This window comes from Lepidochelys olivacea (assembly GCF_965140295.1).
Source record: "Lepidochelys olivacea isolate rLepOli2 genome assembly, chromosome: 12".
In the NCBI taxonomy this organism is placed as follows: domain Eukaryota; kingdom Metazoa; phylum Chordata; order Testudines; family Cheloniidae; genus Lepidochelys; species Lepidochelys olivacea.
In genome coordinates, this window is record NC_140422.1 from 8,811,525 (window position 1) to 8,836,837 (window position 25,313).

Here is a 25,313-nt window from a genome sequence, read left to right on the forward strand (position 1 = left end):
CATTTTACAAGCATATGCACTGCTTTAAACTCAGACTGAATGGGCAACCCAGAAAGCTTTGACAAATAAAAAGGACTTTCTGGCCCTGCTATAGGTAACAGCCCTAGTGTTTCTTAAGTGAAGAAATGAGACATTCCAAAGACTGGGAAAATGGAGGCCAGGAGAATGCCAGTTCTACCCCTGCCAGCCCTCAGGACACGTGTGCCGCTGCTGAATGTGAGCCTTTCTCTGTCCCGGCAGCTCTGCCAGACTTCTAGCTGCGTTTCCCCCTCCTTTTCAGCAAGGGCCAATACAAGACCCGTTCTGTCAAGGCTCTGGCCTAGCTCCTTCCTCTGCAAAACCCTCCTTAAAATTCTGCCTCCATCGTATTAGGGGGAGGGGTTTACATTGAATCCAATGGATACCATGTCCCTACATTACAAGTGGGCTACAGCTATGGAAACAGTGTATGAGAGGAAGGAGCCAGTCTACTTCTGCACCCCAGCTTGAAGGTAAGGACTGCTGGACCCTGACTAGTTGTGTGGTAAGAAATCATGAGGTAAGCTAAGCACAAATTTCCTTTGTAAGCATGAAAACCTGCAATTAGAAAAAATTCGTTGTGGTATCCAACATGTCATCAGGTTCTTTCTCTGCTCAGAAATACAAGCATATGTGAGTTTTACTAAACCACACACCCCATATTCATCTTGATAAGTGGACATGCACGTTGATATACTGTCTTTTAATTGCAATAGAAATAATTTCCCTACTAGAAAACTAATCACCACATAAAGCTTTTCTGTACAGTTCATAAATGCATACATATGGCAAGTTTACCAACCTCGCGGGATGGTTTCCCCGCCAAGACTGGGACTGATTTCTAGTCTCTGCAGAGCTTCCGTACATTTCATCCATGTTTTCTGTGTGAACACTTTATACATGAAGTATTTACTCCCAGAATTGCCAACATATCACAGAAACAGAAGGATCATAGGATGATCCACAGTTGACAATTCTCCTGAAAGTACATTATTATAAGGTCCCTTTCTAACCAAGAGATAACACATCACTGCACTTCATCAGTAAGCACTACGGTGCATCAACAGAGGTTAACAGACTCCCTCCCCATGAACTGTGCTGCATAGGGAAAGTTAGAATTGAGACCCTGGTATAGCAAATGGAAAAACAAGAAAAGCTGGTACTGTGTACGATCCTGCAGCTATGAAAGGGACCTATGTGATAGGCCCCAAATCAGGAAAAACAGCCCTCTGCAGGACAGCACTTATACACAGGCTTAAAGTCGATGGGACTTAAGCACATTCTTAAGTTCTCTCCTCAGTAAGGATGGATTTAAGTATATGCTTAAGGCTCAGATCCTGAAAGGTATTTAGGGGCCTCGCTCCCATTGATTTCAGAGAGAGTTAGGTGCCTAAATTAGCAATCATAGTTTCAGCTTTTCAGCTGTGCATCCGGACCTATAATTTCCTGGATCAAAAGGCCTTTCCTAATCCTCTTTAAGAGATTCACTCCCTACTTGTGCTGGCCAGTGAGTACTTATTTTTAAGGTTACCAATGATCAGAAAATAAAATGCTTTAAGTGCTAAAATGCTGTCCAGGCTGTGTTGAATCAAGCAATCCAGTGATCCTCTCCAAAAGTTTAAATGCTTATTCAAAAACTTTGAATGATAAATTGAATGTCACCTAATGGCAGAAAGTTGTTTGTTTCGTTTGCTTGTTTTTTGCTGCAATGTCCTGAAGAGTTTTTATTTCAAAGCCTTTGTGTCTGAAGGGTATTCCCCCCCCCCCCCCGCAGTGTCTGAAAAGGCCCAGCTGCTTCTCATATTTGACTGCATTCAATACACAAAAGGCCTGAATCTCTATAAACTAGTCCTGTATGTCAGTAATTTCTTCCAGATCAAAGAACACAGTAAGAGACACATGGGGCAGAAGTATGCGTTGGCCATTGCTCTACTCGCCCGCTGAGGTCTGAAATGGAGGATCTGGACCATCAAGGTGAGAAGATGATCAGCTGTTGTCAGAGGATTTTCAGCTTCCATTGACTGTAAATCAATTTACAACAAATTGTTGAAAGCTGCCATGAACCCGCCCAACTTGTGTCCTGACTCAGCATCCGTTTAGCAGGAGTTTCACTGACATGTTGCTATGAATGAGACGTCAATACATAGGGAGGGGCAACAGTGAAACTTCTTATCCTCACCTTCAAGGCCCTTCACAGCGCTGATCCTTCCTACTTACTTGCAGGTCTCTGATCATGTGCCCCCCTCACCCATCCTCTGGTCTGCCGGCAAAGCCAGCTTCTGCTTCCAATTTTGTCTCCTCTCCTTCTCCCATTCTGCATGGAGCCCCCTCCCTGAACTAATCCATAATGCCACGGCCCTCTTCTCCTTCAAGACCCACCTCCACTGTAACACCTCCAAGGAGCCAGCCGATTGTGGTTTGATTTGTGCATCAGTTGGGGAGAGCTGATTTTCTCTACTTTAGCTATTGCGCAATTTGGTAGTTCTTGCTGACTCTCAGTAATCCCAGCCAATGATTTTTTATCTTCACGACCCCTGCCCTCATCTCCCACCCTACCCTGCTCCTTTTATGTCACATTCGCTTATCATGTTAAGTCTCAAATTAGATTATAAGCTCTTTGGGGCTGTATTTTACTGTGTGTTTGTATAGCACAATAGTCCTAGCTGGGGGTCTGTAAGCTCTACTGCGATGCTAATAAATAATAATAAATTAAATCTAGTTTTGTGAATTACTTGGAATCAGGTTAAGGGAAAAAATCCTACGGCATATAGTGTGTGCCAACATGGAATTCTGGCAAATGTCTGCAATAGGGTGGCCTTGTCTCCCAATAGTTTACACGAGATGAGCTAAATCAGCGTGTTAGGTTGCAACCACCCAAGGTTCTTCTGAGCTTGGTTCATCACGTACTTCTGCTGTGCTTAGCCTGCTTTATCAGAAGGCTGCTGTCTATCATTGCTTTGGTTTTTTTTTCTCTTCCATTGGAAAGGCTTCTTCACCTGCTTCTTCTGGGTGCAGGAAAGCTGTGGGTTGTGAAGCAGATTCCACATTAGCCAGATTTCGGCTACTTTTAGACTGTGGACTACCATGAGATCTTTGTAAAAGCAGGGGTCAAATGTCTGCAGGTGCGGGGCAGCTGAGGGTTTCACGATGCCAAACGTCTTGAATCCTTCATGCAAAACAGGTTTGAGATTGATTCTCTGCAAGCACATGCCCAAAAAGACATCATCAATGGGGAAGAGCTCCACCTCTTTGCAAGCCTGGAAGAGCTTTTTCATGGTGCTGCTGGACAATAAGAAGCCCCCACCGCCTGCATAGAGTGGGTATGTGCCTAGCCCATACATTGTTTCTGGGATATAGTATTTACTCTTCTGCACCCGGATTGGGTGAGCATTGTAGATGATATCCCCAACAAAGAGGTCTTCTGCAGGGTCATGTCTCTCGAGGAAGTCAATGATGTTCTCCACATTGACAAAAACGTCAGCATCCCCTTTAAAAATGAACTTCACACTGGAACAAAACTCATCAGCCCAATTCAGGAAGTGGATCTCTTTCAGGGTCAGATTGAAGAAAGTATCCAGAAAGTCCCAGAGTAAAATGTCCTGGTACATCAGACTCTCCTGATGGACAAGAATCTCCCATGTTGCAAGTGCCGTCTTATTCTTTGGTATTCCTAGGAGGAAAACTCTTTGAACCTGCACCCCATTCACCAAACCCTCCCTGCCCCAGGTCTTACGGACTATCTCACGTCTATCAAAGTCCTCAACCACCGATTTGATGGCTATAAGCAGGAAGGGACCTCCGGGTGTTCTCAGGCATTTCTTGGGCTGGTTAATGAGAAGATCAAAGTTCCGATTGTCCTTGTTTAGAAGGTAGCGCTTGAAGTCGAAGGCAGAATGAGTCAGCGGTGGTGAAGTGGTAGTTTGGGCCTTTTTACTTGCCACCTCCGCATCTTTAGCAATAAAAATGATTCTGGGTTGGCCAAATGTCACCTCCGCTTGAGGATGCCACTTGCGGGCTTCAGGGCCTGGGAAGATTCTCTGCGTTGGTGAAGGTTTCTTGTGCGTTTGTTCCCTGTTTCCTGTTGTCCGGGAAGTACGCTCCAACTGGGAATAGAGTAAAGAGCAAAGCACTACCACCAGGAAAAGGGTGCAGATCGCATCCCCTTTCAGCCGAACTCTCATTGTCTCCACACTTCTTGTAAGGAGTGTTAAAAGCTGTGCTTGGTGAGTTGCTCAAAACCCATGTCCATCTGCAAATAAACACATTGTACATCAGTGCAGAGCACTTAACATCTTCAAAGCACTCTGGTAAAAATTAATTTAATAACCACAAGACACCCGGGAGGGAGGTATTAATATTCTTGTTTTACCAATGGCAATGCTGAGACCCATTAAGTGCTTTACCAAGAGCTAGACAGCAAACCAGTGACTGAGCTAGGAGTTGAATTCAGGAAGGCCTGGCTTCCAGTCACTTGCTCTGACCTCTAGACCATGTTGCTGTTCAAGTTACCATGAGGAAACTCAACTTTTTCTTAAAACCTCTCCGCTGATACAGTGGTTGATTCACCCCCCACTCCAAAACCACAAAAGATCCCACCGTTGTGTCCTAGAAGAACGTAGAGCAAAACTGTGATCAAAACCATTCTTTTTGTCTCATATAAATAAAACCCTTGATAATATTAAGTGGCTTCTTTAGTTCTTCAGTCCCCTCTTTGTCATTCAAAAGCGAAGAGACAAATCTGGCAGCTGAAGGCCAAATTTTCAAATAGCCATGCACAAAAGTAGGCTGGCATTTCTGAGCATGCCCAACAAGAGCAGAAATATCCAACTGCAGGGTGGGACTGTGTGTATGCATATATAAATCTGCATGCAGACCCCGACATCTGCATGCACACGGTGATAACTGCATATCTAAGTGGGGTACAGTAGGTGCACCTCTGAATACACACATTTGGCCCTTTGTTTCCATTGGTGTTTATAAACTGTTAAACATATGTACGTTTTTAAAAGTTATATCTGGCAATATAATAACGTTAGATGGATACAACATCATTTTAGAGATGGGAGATCTGCCAAAATGGATCAGACCAGTGGGACACGTTGCCTGTGACAAATGACCAATATCCAATGCATCGGAGGTACAGAAAAGAGCCTCTATTATGCCCATAGCTAATCATGCAGTGCTGTACAAAGATGGGGGCTAGGGAAGAATGTTTTATTTCACAGGCAAGGACAGCTTTTCTTCTACAAGGAGATGTGATTGCCCACATATGCTTCTCCCAGAGATCTTCTAGTCCAGGGGTTCTCAAACTTCATTGTACCGTGACCCCTCTGAGAACAAAAATTATTACATGACCCCAGGAAGGAGCACCAAAGCCTGAGCCCCACCCCCACAGGCTGGGGGAGCCAAAGCCTAAGCCCTGCCATCCTGGGGGGGCACCAAAGCTTGAGGGCTTCAGCCCTGGGTGATGGGGCTCAGATTTTGGCTTCAGCCCCAAACCACAGCAAGTCTAATGCCATCCCTGGTGACCCCATTAAAACAGAGTCGTGACCCACACTGGGGTCCCGACCCACAGTTTGAGAACTGCTGTGCTATTCAGTTAGATTAGTAACTAAACTGCAAGAAGAAAAATAAGAGTTGCAAGGATGCAGAAAGCAGTATCTAAATATAATCCAGGGAAAGAATTGGTCACATGTCTATAGCTGGAATGGATACAGATCCTTTTTCACCACAGTACACGTAGTCACATTGTTTCCCACAGTAGCTAAATAACTATGTGGAACAGAAGCAAACTGATGACAAGAGTTGTTCCAGCTATCCTTAGAAGCAATTGGTTCTCTTTCTCCCTAGAGAAGGGTATATCTATTTATTTAAGCCTTACACACCCAAGGGGAGGTGGTGATCAGAATCTGAGAGCTATCTACACCAGTGGGATTTTTTAAAAGATCATTATGATTGATACACACACTCTCACACACAAAAGTAAAATGATATCTGATTACAAATCCTATAGCTGCCATAATTTACATTCATAGATTTTTAAGGCCAGAAGGTACCATTGTGAATGATCATCTAGTCTGACCTTCTGCTTAACCAAAAATTGATGCCTGCGGGATCCCTCCAAAAAAACACACGCTCAATGATGATTCCCCATTTAAGCTTATATTTTGAAACCTCTCAGTTAGCCAGTTCTTAGTCCGTTTAGTGTGTGCCATGTTAATTTTGTCTCATTCTAGTTCTTTAATCAGAATGTTGTGCATACCAAGTCAAATGTCTTACAGAAGTTGTGACGTTATTGACTTGAACTGGGACTGTATAGAACATTGTTGCAACCAAGGTCCTGTAGTGGCACCAAATCTTGCATAAAGGGGGTCAAATAAGGTGTCTAAGACGAGGTTATGGTTTGCTGGTTAGGATTATGCTGTTTGCATGGATCATTTTTGTATTTAAAGATGTAAGTATTGGCTCTATGCTGTCTGTATTCCAAATTTATGCTATGCTTCTGGGTGACACCCCAGACAAGTTGATGTCAGCTCTGCCTAGCCTGCTTGCTGGCCCATTAAGGACCATCAACTATACAATTGACCATTGAGAGAAGGCAGACACGCCTTGTGACTCAGCAAGGTGTGCAGGGACCTGCCTATGGACAGAACTCTGAGGTTTTTCCAGGCCATGTGATGGGCAGCGTGTCTTTGGAACAAAGAAAGAAAGAGACCACATGGCAAGAGAATATAAAAAGCTGCTGCAGCTCCTCCATCTGGTCTTCAGTCCTGCTTCTTACCTCTGGAGGGACTTTGCTACACTGAAGCATTGAAGCAAGGACTGACTGACCCATCCCAGCTGTGGATGTTCTCCAGAGACTTGATTTGAACCTGCGGTTTATTCTATCACTGCTGCAAGCCTGAACCAAGAACTTTGCCATCACTGTATGTCATTGATTTCATTTAACCAATTCTAGCTCTCATCTGTATCTTTTTCCTTTTATGAATAAACCTTTAGATTTTTTATTCTAAAGGATTGGCAACAGCAGGATTTGTGGGTAAGATCTGATTTGTATATTGACCTGGGTCTGGGGCTTGGTCCTTTGGGATCGAGAGAACCTTTTTTCTTTTACTGGGGTATTGGTTTCCAAAACCATTAATCCCCTTAACAAGTGGCACTGGTGGTGATACTGGGAGATTGGAGTGTCCAAGGGAATTGCTTGTGTGACTTGTGGTTAGCCAGTGGGGTAAAACCAAAGTCTTCTCTGTCTGGCTGGTTTGGTTTGCCTTGGTGTGCATAGAAACCCCAGCCTTGGGCTGTAACTGCCCTGCTCTTAGCAATTTGTCCTGAATTGGCACTCTCAGTGGGGTCCCGCCAGAACCAGCATCGTTACAGAAGTCTATTACATCAACATTATTATCTTTATCAACCAAACTTGTAAGCTGATCAAAAATAATATCAATTTCATTAGACAAGATTTATTTTCCATACACCCATGTTGATTGGCATTAATTATATTACCCTCTTTTCACTCTTTCCTAATCAAATCCTGGATCAGCCATTCCATTATTTTGCCCAGAATTGTTGTCATGCTGACAAGTCATCCCGTCTACTCTTTTTAAATACTGGCACAAAATTAGCTTTCTTCCAGTCCTCTGGAACTTCTCAAGCGTTCCAGAGTTATTAAACATCAACATTAATGGTCCATAGTGCTCCTCAGCCTGCTCTCTCAAAACTTTTTGATGCAAATTATCCAGACCTACTGATTTAAAAATGTCACTTTAGGCACTGGTGTTTAAAATCCTCCTTAGTTACGGTTGTAATAGAGCTTATTTGATCACCATCATCCTATATATACATCCTCTGACTTTTTCCCAAATACAGACCAGAAATATTTATTGACCACGTCTATCTTATCTGTATTGTGGTTGATTAGTCTACCATTTCCATCTAGTAATGGACAAATACTATTGTTATGGTTCCTTTTGTTCCTGATATACTTAAAAACTCCATATCTTTGCTGGCCATAGAGGTTGCCTTGTGTCCTTTTGTTTCCCTTATCAATTTCCTCTGGATTCTAGCTTCTATTTATAGTCACTGCTATCAGCATCCCCGTTTTTATTGTCATACATTGTTTTTTAAATTGCTTATTTCACTTTCCCTCCTAGTCAGGCTGTTTGTTGGTTTGTTTTTAAACAAGTACAGCCTTCCTTCTTGGTTGGAGCTTTTTGGAAATTTAGTAAAATGTTCTGATGCTGTTCCCAGTTATCATTCATATTTTTCTGCTTAAATTTTTTTCTGCCAGCTGATTGGACTCAAATGTTTTCAGCTTTGTGAAACTGGCCCTTTTGGAGCCCCAAGTGTATATATATTACTGGTTGGGACTTTATTCTGTTTGCACATAAGAAATGTAATCAAGTCATGATCGCATGCACCTAGTTCTATGATCAGTTTCTCTTTATCTGTCATGAGGTGGTCCAATATAGAGCATTCAGGAAATAGTCATCTATAATGTTTAGAAATTCGAAGGATGTTTTAGTACTGGCAACAAGAGACTTCTAGCATATGCCACTCGGTTTGAATTTCACTCAGTAATTCTTGCATCAAGCCCCAGTTTACTCACAGGCTCTCTGAGGATTGGGTGGGGCTGTTCTTAAGTGGTTCTGTTCCCTTCCTGTCAGAGAGATCTCAGGGGAATTTGGAGGAAGTTATTTTTCTTCCCCAAGGGTGCTCTCATGTTTGGGTGCCACTGGTTCCACCGTATCACCCCTCTCATTCATAGAGGGGCCATTAGCCTTCAGTGAGACGGCATGATCATCAGTATGCTGAAGACACCCCAAGTCTTCATCTACATCTCCTCTGACCCAGTGGGAGCCAGTCAAGCACTTGTCTGGAGACCACAGCATGCATGAGAATGATCTGGCGGAGGCTCAGACCAAATACATCTGAGGTGGTGGTGATGATGGTGGGTAGGAGGTATGGGAGAGATTATATTTGTCCCTTGACAGGATGTGCACCTGCATTTGGTCAATCAATACACAATCCTGGGTTGGGTGAGATCTCCAGCTACTGTGCGTAGAGCAGGTAGTATTTGGGGTTTTTTGTTTTGTTTTTTTCATCCATGTTTGGTTTTGAAGTTATGCCCTTTTCTGTTGTGTGTAGACCTCCCATCCCTCATCCATCCCTCATCCATCCTGCAGCTAGACATCTGCAATGTGCTCTGTGTGTGCCGAAACCTGAAATACAATTGGAAGCTGCAACTGGTGCAGAAAGCCGCAGCCCATTTATCACCCTATCCCTGGTGATCTCACTGTCAACGTGTTACTCTAGTGCTCTGAGGTCTGCACTGGCTGCCTCTGGGTTTCCAGGGACCGTTTAAGGTGCTGGTGCTGACTTATAAGCCTTGAAGGCCCAGATTTTTGAAGGTGCTTAGCCATTGCTACCCATTTAAAAAGGGATTTAGGCTCCAAAGTGCCTAAACCCCATTGACTGCCAATGGGATTTAAGCTCCAAAACTAATGACTTTAGAATGAGTTAAGGCTAGTTCAGTGCCTTCCAGGATTGGTCCCTCTATGAGAAAATCCAAGATATGTTGGCAAGTGATTACGTATCTCAGATCAAGTTAAAAGCCAGAAGTGTTTTTCATAAAATCCCGTCTCCTTCCCTATTTGAGAAAGGATTTTTTTTTCTTTTGTGTAAATGTCTGATCTTACATCAGCTCTCAGATTCCAGATGCTAATTAAGGTCTTGGATAAAAAACTGGCTCTTTATTGCATTTAATTTTATCAACTAGGACTTGGAATAAAATGTGTGTGTCATGAAGCTAGAAATTTCCATGACTTACAGATTTATCCTGCCAAATCTGTGGAGTCTGGCAATAGAATCCTTGTGAAGGAGCCAAAAAAAATCCTGGATTGTTACATGCATGGGCTGATGGCCCAATCCCTCTTCTATGTTTTCATTTACTGAAGGAAAGGACTCTGAAATACAGCAATATAATGCTCAAATACAACAGATTACTTCTGAATATAAACTTCTAATTTAAAAGGAATTGCTTGCCTTGATCCTATATCAAATTATATGGACCTTTGTGTTAATGTTGGATATTTTTACAGCACTCATCCTGGCCTTGACTATTAGCCAGGAGTCAGCTCTGTTTGAATTTGTCAGTGTGGGAAAAGCTCTCGAGGTTCTGTTACTGAACTTGGCCAACAAGATGCTGATGAGTTCTGCAGATCCCTTTCTATTTCTTGAGTATTCATCACCACCCAGCATCAGGAAAAACTAGGGTGATGTTAAAGCAAGCAGAAAAGCCCTGCCCCTTGCTGCACAGGTCTGCAGCAAGAGCGTGGCTGTGGGGTAATGCACTGAATAGTACAATGTGCTACCATGTGGGAAGAGCAGGTTTTGCTACCTGGGTCCAGCTTCTCACTCCTGGGACTAGCTGAAGCTGGTAGGTTCAAGCCATGACAGTAGGGATGGTTTTGTATCACTCAGGCTGCTCTGCCAACAAAACCAGACCCCTCCAGCCCTCTATGGCTCGCTGGAAAAGCTAGAGGTCTGAGGGTCCATTGCCAAGTTCTTCCCAGTCAGATTTCTTGTAACCTTCCCCTCCCCGCCTTGAATGTGAAACCTTGAAATAGATGGTCGGGGGTCCCACCAGACAGGCTGTTGGACCTGCAGCACCCCTGCCACTGCTGTGAAAAAGGTAGGGCAAGGGATACCTCCTAGCCTTCCCTCTTGCTGCTCCTCAGGTGGCATTGGAAGGGAATCAGCGGATCTGATGTAGAATTCCTTGAGGGCATTTGTTTAAATGTGGGGTTGGCTGTATTTCCTGCAACCAGGGAACTGTGTTGTCTATCAGGGGTGAAATCTTAGCCCTCCCCGCCCTTCCCCAAAATCAATGACAAAACTCTCATTGACTTCAGTGGGGCCCAGATTTCACCCTGGGAGCGCAAACTCAAGGCGTGACCGTGAGGTTGGATGGTTTTACGACAACTGCTGGGGAGAGTTGCATTTCTCACCAGAGTCGGCAACAAGGCCAGCAGCTTGTTGGCAAAAGGCATAGATGGCAATGGGGAGACCTGGGCATCTGGAGCTGAGGGAGAGGACTGTACAGGTGAGCTCAGAAGCTCTGCCATTCCTTCGGTCAAATGATGCAAGAAGCCACAGGATTGCAGGGGTGAACCAGTAGCTGGGAGGGATGACAGAGCATCGAGCTTCCCCTGAGACACAAGCGGGCTGGATGAGTTACATGGACTCTGCTTGAATAGCAGTGAAATCAGTCTCTAGGACATCAGGCTAGCAAAGGGACACAGGGTTAGGGTAGTTGGAGATGACTATAAAACACAACAGTGAACCCCCGTGCAAAGAGAGAACAGGAAAAACGATCTAAGTGTTTGTATCGGGCATTTTAAAGAGCTGAGAATGGAGAGGGATGAGCATGGAGCATGATGAAGACAGAAGAAATTGAAATAATAGAATCATAGAGATGTGGGGCTGGAAGGGACCTTGGGAAGCCAAGTCCAGCCCCTGTGCTGAGGCAGGACCAAGTAAACCTAGATCAGTGGTTCTCAACCGTGGTACGCAGAGGTCTTCCAAGGGGCATGTCAACTCAATTATATATTTGTCTAGTTTTACAACAGGCTACATAAAAACCACTAGCAAAGTCAGTACAAACTAAAATTTCGTACAGACGATGACTTGTTTATACCGCTCTATCTATTATACACCGAAATGTAAGTACAATATTTATATCCCAATTGATTTCTGTTATAATTATATGATAAAAATGAGAGAGACCAGCAATTTTTCAGTAATAGTGTGGCTGTGACACTTCTGTATTTTTATGTCTGATTTTGTAAGCAAGTAGTTTTGAAGTGAGGTGTAATTTGGGGGTATGCAAGAGAAATCGGACTCCTGAAACGGACACAGTAGTCTGGAATGGTGGAGAGCCACTGACATAGACCATCCCTGTTTGTCCAACCTGTTCTTAAAAAGATCAGCGATTCCACAACCTCCCTTGGAAGCCTATTCCAGAGTTTAACTACCCTTAGAGTTGGAAAGTTTTTCCTAATATCAAGCCTAAATCTCCCTTGCTGCAGATTAAGCCCATTACTTCTTGTCCTCCTTCCAGTGGGCATGGAGAACAATTGATCAGAGTCCTCTTTATAACAGTTCTTAACATATCTGAAGACTTATCCCCCTCAGTCATCCTTTTCTCAAGACTAAACATGCCCATTTTAACCCTTTCCTCATAGATCAGGTTTTCTAAACCTTTTTATCATTTCTGCTAGTCTCCACTGCACTCTCTAAAATGTCCACATCCTTTCCAGAGTGTGGCACTCAGAAAGGACACAGAACTCCAGCTGAGGCCTCACCAGTGCTGAATACAGCAGGACAATTACCTCCCAAGTCTTACGTACAACACTGCTAATAATGCACCCTGGAATGTGTGATGTTGCACTCCATATGATTTTATAAAAATATGCTAATGAGTGTGAATATAATGTAACTGGAATATGCTTCATGCAAAAGGTCTGTTGTACAGTATCATTATAAAGCTTATAATCTACTGAGTGTGGTCATCCTATTTGTATAAATATATCACTCTTGTATCTGAAACTAGAAATATGAAATGTAACTCTGAGGTCCTATTATAGTTATGCAAAGTGTGGGCCATTAATGGTGGTTTGGAATCTTAATGGCTCCCATTAACCAGGACAATTACCTGTAGATGGCTCTGTTTTACTTGTAAGCTTCCTGTATACTTGTGGGTAATGAAGTCTTACAGTGACATGTGATCATGTCACCTGAACTGAAATCCATCTTTAACCTGGTGCTTTTCCATTGAGAAGAGGGGTGGGAACCCAGAGGGACAAAGGATTCCCGCCTTATGCAAAAGGTATATAAGTGGGTGGAACAGAACAAAGGGGGAGGGCCATCATAAGAAATCCCCTAGCTACCACCTGAGCTGGAACAAGGGCTGTACCGTGGAAAGAATTGTGCCCAGATTAGGAAGGCATCCAGTCTGCGAAAGAAACTTATTGAAACATCTCTGAGGGTGAGATTTTATCTGTATTCAGTTGTATTACTGTACTAGACTTAGACTTCCGTGTTTTATTTTATTTTGCTTTGTAATTAATTTTGTTCTGTCTGTTACTACTTGGAACCACTTGAATCCTCCTTTCTGTATTTAATAAAATCACTTTTTACTTATTAATTAACCCAGAGTACGTATTAATACCTGGAGGGGGGGGGGGGAACAGCTGTATATATCTCTCTATCAGTGTTATAGAGGGCAAACAATTTATGAGTTTATCCTGTATAAGCTTTATACCGGGTAAAACAATTTATTTGGGGTTTGGACCCCATTGGGAGTTGGGCATCTGAGTGTTAAAGACAGGAACACTTCTGTAAGCTGCTTTCAGTTAAGTCTGCAGCTTTGGGACACGTGGTTCAGACCCTGGGTCTGTGTTGGAGCAGACTGGTGTGTCTGGCTCAGCCAGACAGGGTGCTGGAGTCCCAAGCTGGCAGGGAAGGCTGGGGCAGAAGTAGTCTTGGCACATCAGTTGGCAGCCCCAAGGGGGTTTCTGTGAGCCAACCAGTCACAGAATGATATTAGCCTGTTTTGCAAGTGTATTACATTGTTAACTCGTATTCAATATGTATCCACTGTCACTCCAAATCCTTTTCTGCAGTACTGCCACCTGGCCAGTTATTCCCTATTTTGTAGTGGTGCATTTGATTTTCCTTCCTAAGTGAAGTACTTTGCATTTATCTTTATTTACTTTCATCTGGTTTAATTCAGACCAATTCTCCAATATATCAAGGTTGTTTTGAATTCTAATCCTGTTCACCAAAGTGTCTGCAACCTCTACCAGTTTGGTGTTATCTGCAAATTTTATAAGCAAACTCTCCACTCCATTACCCAAGTCATTAAAGAAAACATTGAATAGTCCCAGACCCAGGACTTACCCGTGCAACACCCCACTAGATACGCCCTTCCAATTTGACAGCGAACCATTGATATACACTCTTTTGGAGTATGGTCTTTCAACCAGTTGTGCACCCACCTTATAGTGAATGAATCTAGACCACATTTCCCTACTTTGCTTATGAGACCATCATATGAGATGTCAAAAGACTTACTAAAATAAAGATATATCACATCTACTGTTTCCTCCTTACCCACTAGGCCAGCAACCCTGTCTAAGAAGGAAATTAGGTTGGCTTGGCATGATTTGTTCCTTATCTCTCTATTATCCTCGAGCTGCTTACAAACTGATTGTTTAATAATTTGTTCCAGTATCTTTCCAGGTATTGAAGTTAGGTTGACTGGTCTATAATTCCCAGGGTCCTCTTTGTTCCCTGTTTTAAAGATAGGTGCTATGCTTGCCCTTCTCCTGCCCTCTGGGACCTCACCCATCCTCAGTTATTTCTTGAAGATAATTACGAATGATTTGGAGATGGCTTCAGCTTGTTCCTTAATTACCCTAAGGTAAATTTCACTTGGCCCTGCAACTTGAATACATCTAACTTATCTAAATATTCCTTAACCTGTTCTTTTCCTTATAGAGGTGGCTTCTCTTTTAACCCTCATGTATCCCCTACTGAGCCCATCTTAATCTCCTCTGAGTCTCCAGAGCCTCTGGTCATGGTGGGAGTGCTGTACTCCAATCTCTCCCTGGACCCACAGCAGTGCCTCTGATTGTCAGCTTCTTTCTCCCTCTACTTGGGATAGAGGAAGGCGCTGCCAGTCAAATGGAATCACTTGAGGCCTGGACCCCATAGTCATGAAGACACTAATTCTGTGGTGAGAGCTAGAACTTGCACCCCAGGTCCAGAGTAAGCACCTGGAATGCCACATCAGACTTACGGCAACCGCATAGAGTCTGTGGGCATGGGTTAGTACGATACCGGCCCGCTTGGTGCCGCGCCTGTAACCGGCTTGAGCTGTGGAACTGCTGCCTAGGAAGTCAGAGTTGTTTGTAGAGGTTTCTCTTGGCGGGTGATTTGTATGAATTACCTAGTTGATTCAGCTGTGTTCCCAATTACACAGAGGCTGCTGTCACCCACCTTTCACTGCTAGGCCCTCCAACAAGGAAAAGAATATGCTGCCCTGATGCAGATTGTATATGTCTGTGCAGGGGCAGATTAACCCTGGGCTTCCAGCAGACCGGAAAGCATGCTGCTAAGCTCAGTGATGTGCAGCTTGGCTTTAGGAAGGGAACACTCCTGTTTTGGTGGGTGCTAGGCCCCGGTGAGTCTTAATTTCCTTCTGAAATTTCTAAACAAAACATGCATTGTTTTACAGCACGTTAAACTGTGAGGAAATCAGACTGCATTGTTTGTTGTAGCATTACATTAAAACCAGTCAGAAACGCATCCACTGGTTAGTCTCATTCCCCTTAAGCAGCAAAGCAAAAAGCCGAACCCATGACAGTTTGTCCCTCCAGGAGAAAGGGGTGGAAGAAAACAACCCTCCTTCTCAAAGAACGGAAATACCAATAGGAGGAATTACTTTGAGCAAGTTAATAAACAGCCCTGTCCAGATCCAGCTCTGGAGCTTAGTTGTACACTGCTGTGACTTTGTGCACTGGATGCGTGGCCTGAACTGGAGGCCCTGTGGAGTTCTATACTGCACCCACAGGAACAGAGCACCTATCGATTCTGGGTGTGGAAGGATTTCAGTGCGAGGCCCACAGCATGCAGCCAGATTCCCATGGAAAAAATTAAAAGAACCCTCGGAGCTGTCAATCACCCACCAGGCTGCACTGCACAGTTACACTTTTAAATGGATTGTGTAATCGTTGCCTTGAAATGCCGATTCATTTCACTGCACCGGGACTCAGGAACCCTGGGTTCTAGTTCTGCCTCTCCCGCAGACCTGCTGGGCGACCCTGAGCAAGTCGTGTGCCCTCTCTGTGTTTCCCTTTGCCCCGCCTGTAAAATGGGGATAATGAGAATTATCTGCCTGTTGAAGCAGGTTGAGAATTTAAGTGCTGATTATTGTTTTGTTCACGGGTTTGTGTTTGCTCTAAAAGGGACCTTCCAGCTGGAAATGGATTGCACCTTGCTCTCGTCTCAGTGCAGAACCTGTGAGCTCTTTTGGGACTTCTGTTAAAACGCTGTTCTGTAACTCTAGCAATTCCAGTTCCGTTCCCTGGCACTCCCGAGGCTTCTTTCAAAGGTAGACGAATGCCACCTTTCACAACACTACTGCAGAGCACAATCCTGGCCCATTCGACACTGGGACCAACCCGCCCAGCCCTCAAAGTGAAGATCTGGAAAAGGCTCCATGGTGAGCTCTCTAGGCAACAACCACTTCATAATATGTTGGGCCCAAATCTGTTTAAAACAAACAAAATCTTCCTACAAATAAGGAACAGCAGAGACCGACGTAGATTTTTATTGTGAACTGGAAGCCAGAGACTTTTTTTTAAAGCAAAGAATCAGGGTGTTTTTTTTTTATTATTATTTCCAGGAAGATACTGTCTCTTTAGCCTGCCCAAGGGTCAGAGATCCTGGTTCTGTGTCCTGCTAACTTGTGTGTGAGCAGACTGTGATCAGATACAGCATCCTAGGACTAGGGTTCAGAAAGCTTCTAGCTCTTTTCAAGTGGGTGAAGTAGAATCATAGAATATCAGGGTTGGAAGGGACCTCAGGAGGTCATCTAGTCCAACCCCCTGCTCAAAGCAGGACCAATCCCCAATTAAATCATCAAATCAAAGTAACCCAGGGGAAGGGTGGCAGGATGCTGCATCTGAGAGAGGCAAGATAAGCTCATCTCCAGTTGTGCTGCATTCTCCGCTGGAAGGGAGAGAGGAGAGAGTGTTTGTGCTAATGTGTTGGCACAAGCATGTGTCAAAGCAGTAACTGCTATGTCCTCATGAGCCCTGTAACATTGGCCTCTGCTTTGCTCTACACCACCTGGTCAGGATTCAGTGGCTCAGCCCCATACCTTCCTGAGTGCACAGCTGTTTACTCAGACTGTGAGCAATCTCGCCTGATGTGACTCTTGGACAGGTTTCAAGTCATGCTTTATTTGCAGAGTATATGAGATTTTGGGGGTTGGGAAAAGTTCCATGCAGGAGCCAGTCTCGTTGATTTTAAAACAGCAGATTATTAGATTCTCCTCCCACCAACATCACGTCCTCCCTTCCCTCCTCTCCCTCCACTCAAAATAACTAAATAGATAGATAAAAGCCGGGCCAGAAATAAGAACAACCTGTGGAACTATGCAACATTTCCCTGAACAGGCTGGATGGAGCCTCGCTCTGGAGCCATAGATTTTAAGGGCAGAAGGGACCGTTGGGATGATTTAGTCTGACATCCTGTATAACATAGGCCATAGCACTTCCCCAAAAGAATTCCTAGAAAACCTCCAATCTGATTTCCTGAAACCTGATTTCAAAATTGTCAGTGATGGAGAATCCACCATGACTCTGAGTAAATTGCTCCAATGGTTAATTACTCTCACCGTTAAAAATGTACACCTTATTTCCAGTCTGAATTTTCCTAGCTTCAACTTCCAGCCATGAGGATCAAGCCGTACCTTTATCGGCTCAATTGAAGAGCCCATTATTTAATTATTAGTTCCTCGTGTAGGTATTCATTGATGTAATCAAAAATCACCCCTTAACCTTGTATTTGTTAAGCTAAATAGATTGAACTCCTTGAGTCTCACTATAAAGCACGTTTTCTAATTTGTTAATCATTCTCATGGGTTTCCTCTGAACCCTCTCCAGTTTATAAATATCCTTCTTGAATGGTGGACCCCAGAACCTGACACGGTATTCCAGCAGTGGTTGTACCAGTGCCAGATTTAGAAGTAAAATAAACTCTCTACACCTACTTGAGATTCTCCTGTTTATGCGTCCTGGGATCATATCAGTTCTTTTGGCCACAGCATCACACTTGGCAGCTCATGTTCAGCTGATTAGCCGCCATGACCCCCAAATCTTTTTCTGAGTCACTGCTTCCCAGGACAGAGTCCCCCATTCTGTTTCCAGGTGTGTGTTTACATTTAGCCATGTTAAGATGCATATTTGCTTGCGCCCAGTTTACCAAGTGATCTAGACCGCTCTGAATCAGTGACATTTCCTCTTCGTTATTTACCATTTTCCTCCCCCTGCCCCTCCCCCCCAATTTTTGTGTAATCTGCAAACTTAATCAGTAATGATTTTGTTTCCTTTCGGGTCATTGATACAGGTGTTAAAAAGCGTAGGGCCAAGACCGATCCCTGTGGGACCTCACTGGAAACCCACCCGCTCAATGATGATTCCCTGTTTTGCCTGTTGCCACCTATCAGTTAGCCAGATTCCCCTCCCGCACTGTCAGACCACTTCATCAGCCCTGTCACAAGCCTTTATAGTTCCCACCCAGCCTCGGTTTCCCCATCAACCATTGCTTAAATTCTTACCAGCAATGCCCCACAGGTGGTGCTGTTCTGCACAGCCCACTTCAGAAGTCTTTATACCTCCTCCCATCCACACCCAAACATCCCCTCAGAGAAAAGCTTTGGGCTCCTTAGTCCAGTTAGGACAGATAAGAACCCAGGAGGGTATTCCCTTGTAACCTAGTAGACAGACTTTTCACGCCATGGATGAACATAGCCATCCTTTCCCCTCCCCTTGCCTTTCCAGTCTGAGGAAAGCACCATGGCTTGGTTGCAGGAGCAACCTGAGGAGAAAAGAGTGGGGGAAACAACACTGGTGGGCTTGACAGCGAGTGGGTTCAGAACAGAGAAAGAGAGAAACCATTCCCTCAAACACTCCTTCCTCAACTATGTATCAGTCACCTTCTGGAGAGCAGATCAGTATAACTACGTCCTGTACCTTGAGCCCACTCTCTGATTAGACTTAGAAGGCCTCGTCTACACAGACAGTCACACTGGTTTAACTTAAATCAGTTGTCACCCAGTAGAGACGCATGTGTGGACACACTGTTAGGGAGCAGGTTTGGTTTAGGTTAAACAGATTCTTACTGTATTCCTAATTGATTTAAGCTAAACCACAATAAGCCTGGTTTATAATGAGATACGAGTCTGTAAATAGCCTGATTCACATTGGTTTCAAATCACATGTTAGTCCCATTAGTGCAGTTTTGTCACCTGGACAAGTTTTGTCACCTCTATTTCAGATGACATCCATGTTTGGCCCCTTCAGAGAAGCTCTGAGGTGTTTCACCTCAGGTCTCCGCACAGTGTTAATTCTGACATGGGTAGCTCGAACTTCTTTAGCAGGAGCAAACTTTAACTACGCATGTATGTATTAAATGGCAAAATGGTCTTTTCTGCAAACTGAACCGCTGCTCCCAAATTAAAATCACTGTAAAGTGCCTGGAGTGTTTGGCAAAAATGCCAGTGCACTTCTGGAAAAGAAAACCCGTTCCATTCCTGGCCTTGACTCTTCCGTGCCAAGTCCCAGTGTTGACTGGGTTTCTTCATGCAAAGTCACAAACCTCTTCAAAGTTTGTAATACAAATGGCTGTGGTGCCATGAGGGCTTCTCTACTTGCATGAAAGGGTACTGCGGGAGGAGGTCTAATGTGAAGTTATACCGTTCCAAAGCAAAGCATTGTGGTTTGGTCTCGGCTGAGTTAGGAACGAGATGCTTTGTAATGTAGCCTGGTGGGAAGCCAGGCAAATGTAGTATAAAGCCCTGGCAAAGGAAGTCACAAAAACAACCAGTAAACTAATTTATGAAGGTCCTTAGAAGTTTATAAATCCATAACCAAACTTTGAAAATGTGCTTTGTTTAGCTGAACATCTTCAACCAGTTTTCCCAGTAAGCCTGGGGCCTGATCCAAAGCCCTGGGAACTCAGAGGAAAGTCTCCCATTTACTTCAGTGGGCGATCAGCTCCTAACACGACGGGGGTCCTGGTCCATGACTAGAGCTCCTAGGTGCTACCACAGTACAAATAATGTTTACGACTATAGTCCTAACGGTGGGCACCACTATGGCAGGTAGTATTGGAATTGTGCTGTTACTATTAAACCCCTCGCATGAGCAGGCCAGAAGTTTTAAGCCTCCAGCCATGAGAGGAGATTGTGCTTTGTCCAGGATGACCCTTCTGCAGAGCTCTGGAGCTTTAAAATGTACAGCTGTTGTTGCTGATATTTACTACTGGTATTGTGGTGACACATTGGGCTAGGGGTTGTAGAAACACAAAACAAAGAGAGAGTGCCTGCCCCCAAGACCTTACAAAACCCTTGCGTGAGCTGCCTCTCATGCTAACACACATTAATGGACATGATCAGGATTATTGCGGGATTATTGCTACAATTCTCGTTAATTTGTCCATTGGCAATAATCCTTCAAAGTGCAATTAATCCCATTAGTTTTCAAGCCAGTTTCTTTTTCTGGTGGGTCAGATTTCATCACAGAGCCTCTCATTTCACCTATCAGTTCTATTCGCCACTCCTTTTCAAGGCCACTGATACACAAATTAGCCTTTGAGAAAAGCTCTAAAACAGTTTCGGAGGCAGGGCTAGCTGTGTACGTTTCGGAGGCAGAGCTATCTGGCGATCTGTTTGTAGTTTCCAAATGCTGTACTCAACCAACTTATCAAGTGCAAAAGCTGGAAAGCAGTTGTTGCTTCCAGTGCAGTTTTCTGATTGCAAAATATTGTAAAACCAGCCAAAAATTAAATGGGGAAAAAGAGCCAAGTTGTAGCTGTTAGACCCAACCCTGGAGCCCCAGATCTGCATTTGCTGAGTGCCCATGACTCCCACTAAAGTGCCCACAATTCAGGGTGCTCACGCGGGATTGGGCTCACACAGATAGGCTTTGTTACAGGGTTACAGGATCAGGTGCTATTTCTGTGTCTCTGACATGTGCCATTCACCGGCCTTGGTCTGTAGGGGCTGTTACAGTGTTTCACCACGCCCTGAGCAGCAGGTGCTGCCGGCCTGCCCCACCGCATGGGAAGCTTGAGGAGAGATTGTGCCTCTGGGACCACAACCACCTTCTCCCCCAAGTGGTCGGGGACTGCATTTTCTGCCCATAGTCTGGCTGGCCCACCCTGTGGATTAGTGCCAGACTGGGTGAGGGGCAATTGACTCTCCTCCTCACCTGCCTCCACAACCTTCGGGGCACCCGGTGCCCCTGGTGGCAGAGCAAGAGGTCAGGCTCTGGGTAGCCAGTCACAGTCCAGTGCATGGGCTGGTGGAGATTGGGAGGCTATGACCCTGTCCCCCACTACCCTTTTGGGAGCATAATGTGCCCTGGGACAGGGGGCATGCTAACAGAGGACTACAATTCTGAAATTATGACAGGCGCATATGCAGGCTACTGAAGAATGGGGAGTGGGAGAGAAAGGGAAAGTCCCTTGTGCTGTGAATCACCCCTTAAGGAGCCTTCGCAATCCAGCCCTTGGTGTGTAATATTAGAATAAACTCCAGATCCATCTATTATTCACAGTGGCCGTTCCTTTCATCAGAGGTGGGCTGGTTTTGTTTGTTTGTTTTGCTAACCTGAAATGTAAGAGAAGTCCAGGTGGTTTGCAGCATATGGCCAAGATCTTTAAAAATGTCAGTGTTAGAGATGGGTGTGTAAATCTGTACTTGGGCTCCTACGTAGGAACAATGGCCTGACTGTCAGACCTGTTTAGCGCCCAGCAGCTCCCGCTGATGCCCAGAGGTGCTCAGCACTTTGGAAAACTGGGCCTCATGTTATAGCAGCTGTGATACAGTCAGGCTGGAGGGCTGCAAGGGGGTCTTCATATTGGGTTCTGAGAGGTGGGGGGGCGCAAGGACCCTCCCCCAGCCATGGGGAGGATCCTCTGAGCCTGAGACTCAAATAATTATCTGGGGCAACTGAAAAAAATAACAAGGACAGGTGTGTGGGTCAAAGGGTCAAAAGTAGGGGACACCAAGCAGAGAACCCCGGACAGCGCCCACTGGTCCTCAAAGGTGTCAAGGGAGCCAGTGGACGCTGCCCAGAGGAACTCTGCCCAGATACATGAGCCGAGGGAGTATCAGAAATAGGCCCCAGAGTAGCAGAGAACCCCCTCAGCCAACCTCCTCTCCCTGATGTTATAGATGGCCACTTTGGCCATCGTTAAGAGGAAGTTGACGAGAAGGTCCCATGACTCTGTGAGGCCACAGACAGGGTGTGCATATATAAGAAGATGGGGGGAGAAGTGCAGCTAAAAACATCAACGGAGGTCTAGGAGCCAGAATAGGGGCTGCAGCCTGGCAGGCTGAAGATAGGCATACACCAGGGTCTCCCTCGTGCCACAAAAGGGGCCAGGTATCGGGAACAGAGGCAAACCGTGCCAGGTACATGCCTGTGCTTACGGCTCCATGAAGGAGCCGCCAACCGATATCCCCAAGGTGGAGTATAGGTTGGCCCACCGGGGTTCCTCACCCTCAACAGATGACATTAGGTCCCACCATTTAGTGTTGAGGTGGGACACGAGGGTGAGGAAATGCAAGAGGGTCTTGGAAGGCCGAGATGTTACCCATAGAAAATTAAAGGCCCCTTTTCCTACAAGTTGAGAAGGGGTTACCTCAGGTCAGTTAGGGACACCTGATTCCAATTAAGGGCTGCCTGAGGCCTTTAAAAAACCCTCCTCTGGGCAGAGAAAAGAGGGAGACAGAGACAAGCAGCTACCAGGCTAGAGGCAGCAGGGAAATAAGCTACTCCAGGGTGAGAGGCCGTGCTCCTTCCCATAGGGGAAACAGCCAAACCTGAGTGCCTGCTAGGGGAAGGACTGACACCCCAGGGCAACCAACAGGACGACACCCTGCACCAGCGAGGAGGCAGCGAAAGGTACCCCCTGGGTTTTTGTGTTTGAGACTGTTTGGTGGAGGGTCACCCCACAGGCCGACCTTCAGGCCTGCTCTGAAAATACGACCAAGGGGCACAGAAGGGGGAAGGCGAACCCTGAGTGGGGCTGATTACCCCAGGCCCACCATCGCCAGGGGCGGAAGTGCTAAGTCTGGTGAAACGAAGGAGGTGCCTTGCCACACAGCCTAATATGGAATTAGGAGCCTGCCTTTAGCTTCCTGTTTTTGAAAACTTTGACCCACATGTCCCCTAAGCTCCAGAATAATGCTACAGCCTTTCTAGTATAGTGAACAGTCAGTGTAGCACGCATGCAGCCCCGGATATCGCAGACCTGTTCTTGCTCAATCTCGGGTGGCTGAATGCCACTTATCCCTCTAAGAAGTTGGTCGCTGACCGCTTGGGGGTTGCAAAACTAGTTAGCATGCCAGTGTAGGATTTTCTTGATACTCAAAATAAGAGATACCATCTGCAAAACCTCTGTTTCTCCCCCAACAATCTGCGTCACTTGCTTTCTTTCCTTCTCCCTCTTTCCCCGATCCCCCATGAAATGATAAATCTGGTTTCTTCTGATGATCTGCCATTGACGAACAGCAACTAAAATTCATTTAAAGTTCTCACATTAGCATCTTCCATAACGATTTACAATGCTATTACAGTTTGTGATGCAAATATTGCAATGTCCCTAAATACATATATATATATATATATAATAGTACCTTTACCCTGGGAGTATGCCCCATCAATTTGAATGGGATACTCCTGAAGTAAGATATAATGTGAGTAAGAGTGTCACAGTCTGACAAAAATCTGTTTACATGGTCATATGTGACGTTCTGTTAAATGCTAACGAAATATATATATATTTACAATGATACACAGTTTGCAAAATTATGTATATATGGACTGAGCTCCGAAGATTACACCACTGAAACTCTGGTAAAGAGGACTGCATACAAATTGTGAGTGTAACCCAAAAAAGAAGGTCTTGTAAGCATAACATGCCCATATTTTTACATGATTACATTTGGACTGTAACAGCCCTTCTTGCAGCTCTAAGACACCCCATAAAGAAGCCCTAATGTCTTGCACAAAAAACAACATCTAAAAACATGCAAAGAAGATTCTATTGTGAAGTAAAGCACAAGCCTATGCAAAGTTGGTCAGAGACAGTTCATTTTAACTGGCTCTGCTGCATATTAAATCACGGTAAAATGAGCTGCATAGCTTCTTGTATAAACCACTGTGGGAACAAAAAACTGTAGGATTGACTAAAATAAAAGCTTGACTATAAGAGTCTCCAGTTCGCGTTGCCTTTAGTATAACATGTCCCCCTGATCAAACATAAATGCTAGATACTTACATCCAATTTGATAGTGTAGATCCTGTGTCCCCTCAGTAACGTTTCGTCAGTGGGTTGCCAAGTAGGCACATCTGGAGACAGTTAGTGGAGACATTCCTTAGCCTCTAACTGAAACCGAGGAAATCCTTGCTGAGCAAAGCAATGCTGAGTCTCCTGCATTTGGGGGCATTTTTGTTACGGAAGCCACCAAAGTTCCTCCGTGCGTGTGTGTGTGTGTGTGTGTGTGTGTGCGTGCTAATGTGGCTTGTGACAACACTCTACATCTCTTCTTTCCAAACACTTTCTTACTGTAGTGGTGAAAGGAGCTCAGTTTTCCTAGTGCTTGTCATGTGATTTAGGCAGATGTCTCTGCACACAGGCTGTGGGAAGTTGGAGAGAGCTCTGAGTGCAGATGTTGGCTCGCACCGAACAGGGGTTGGCTGCTTGACTGTACGTACAGTGATGGATCACACGGTCTGTGTCAGATCTGGAAGGCATTCCACGTATGTTTCTTCGAACAATAGAGCTAACGCCTCGTATAAAAGGGGCAGAGAATGTAAATTGCTGGGGACTAAAACATGGTACCAGAGTGGTGTTTTCTTATGACCACTTAATTCTTCCCTCTGTGCTCAAGCGAAGTGAAGCACTTCACTGAACACTGGGTCTGGTTAAAAAACAGCCGTTATTTCCCGTGAGACTTTTGAAAGCAACAAAGCCTTGTTCAGGTCGTTCAACATTTTCCCACAGACTTTTCTTTTTTTTGCCCAAGTATTTTTGTACAGAATTTCTAACTCACAATTTTCATTTAGATTCAGTTGGATTCAAATGAAAAAGAGAAAAAAAAATTGACGTTTTGGTTTTGGTTTCTCCAGTAGGGGAAAAAAAATGCAGGGGACTCCATGGAATGAGGGACCAAAACCCATGAAAATCCATTTTCCCTTTTGATTTGAATCAAATGGAATTAAACCAAAACCATTACTTCAGAATGGCATCTAAATTCATGTACTCACACCGGCCTGCTGAATGACCGTGGGAGAGTTATGTGGTCTCCTTGTGCCTCAGTTTCCCCATCTGTAAAATGGGGATCAGAATACTGACTTCCCGTGTGGAGCGCTTTGAGATTTACTGATGAAAAGTGCTACAGAAGAGGTAGGGAGCATGAGAAGTATTTATTAGTA

The 25,313-nt window shown here is 44.7% G+C and overlaps 1 protein-coding gene across 1 annotated transcript; it reads right to left on the reverse strand.

Moving 5' to 3' along the window:
- Positions 1–720: 720 nt before the first annotated feature.
- Positions 721–24,510, reverse strand: B3GNT9 (UDP-GlcNAc:betaGal beta-1,3-N-acetylglucosaminyltransferase 9). The gene is made up of 2 exons (XM_084645011.1): positions 24,157–24,510; positions 721–4,267 (listed from the first exon to the last, which is right to left on the reverse strand). The coding sequence occupies exon 2, from the start codon at positions 4,197–4,199 to the stop codon at positions 2,937–2,939; it is 1,263 nt and encodes a 420-aa protein (XP_084501137.1). The 5' UTR covers positions 4,200–4,267; positions 24,157–24,510; the 3' UTR covers positions 721–2,936.
- Positions 24,511–25,313: the final 803 nt, after the last annotated feature.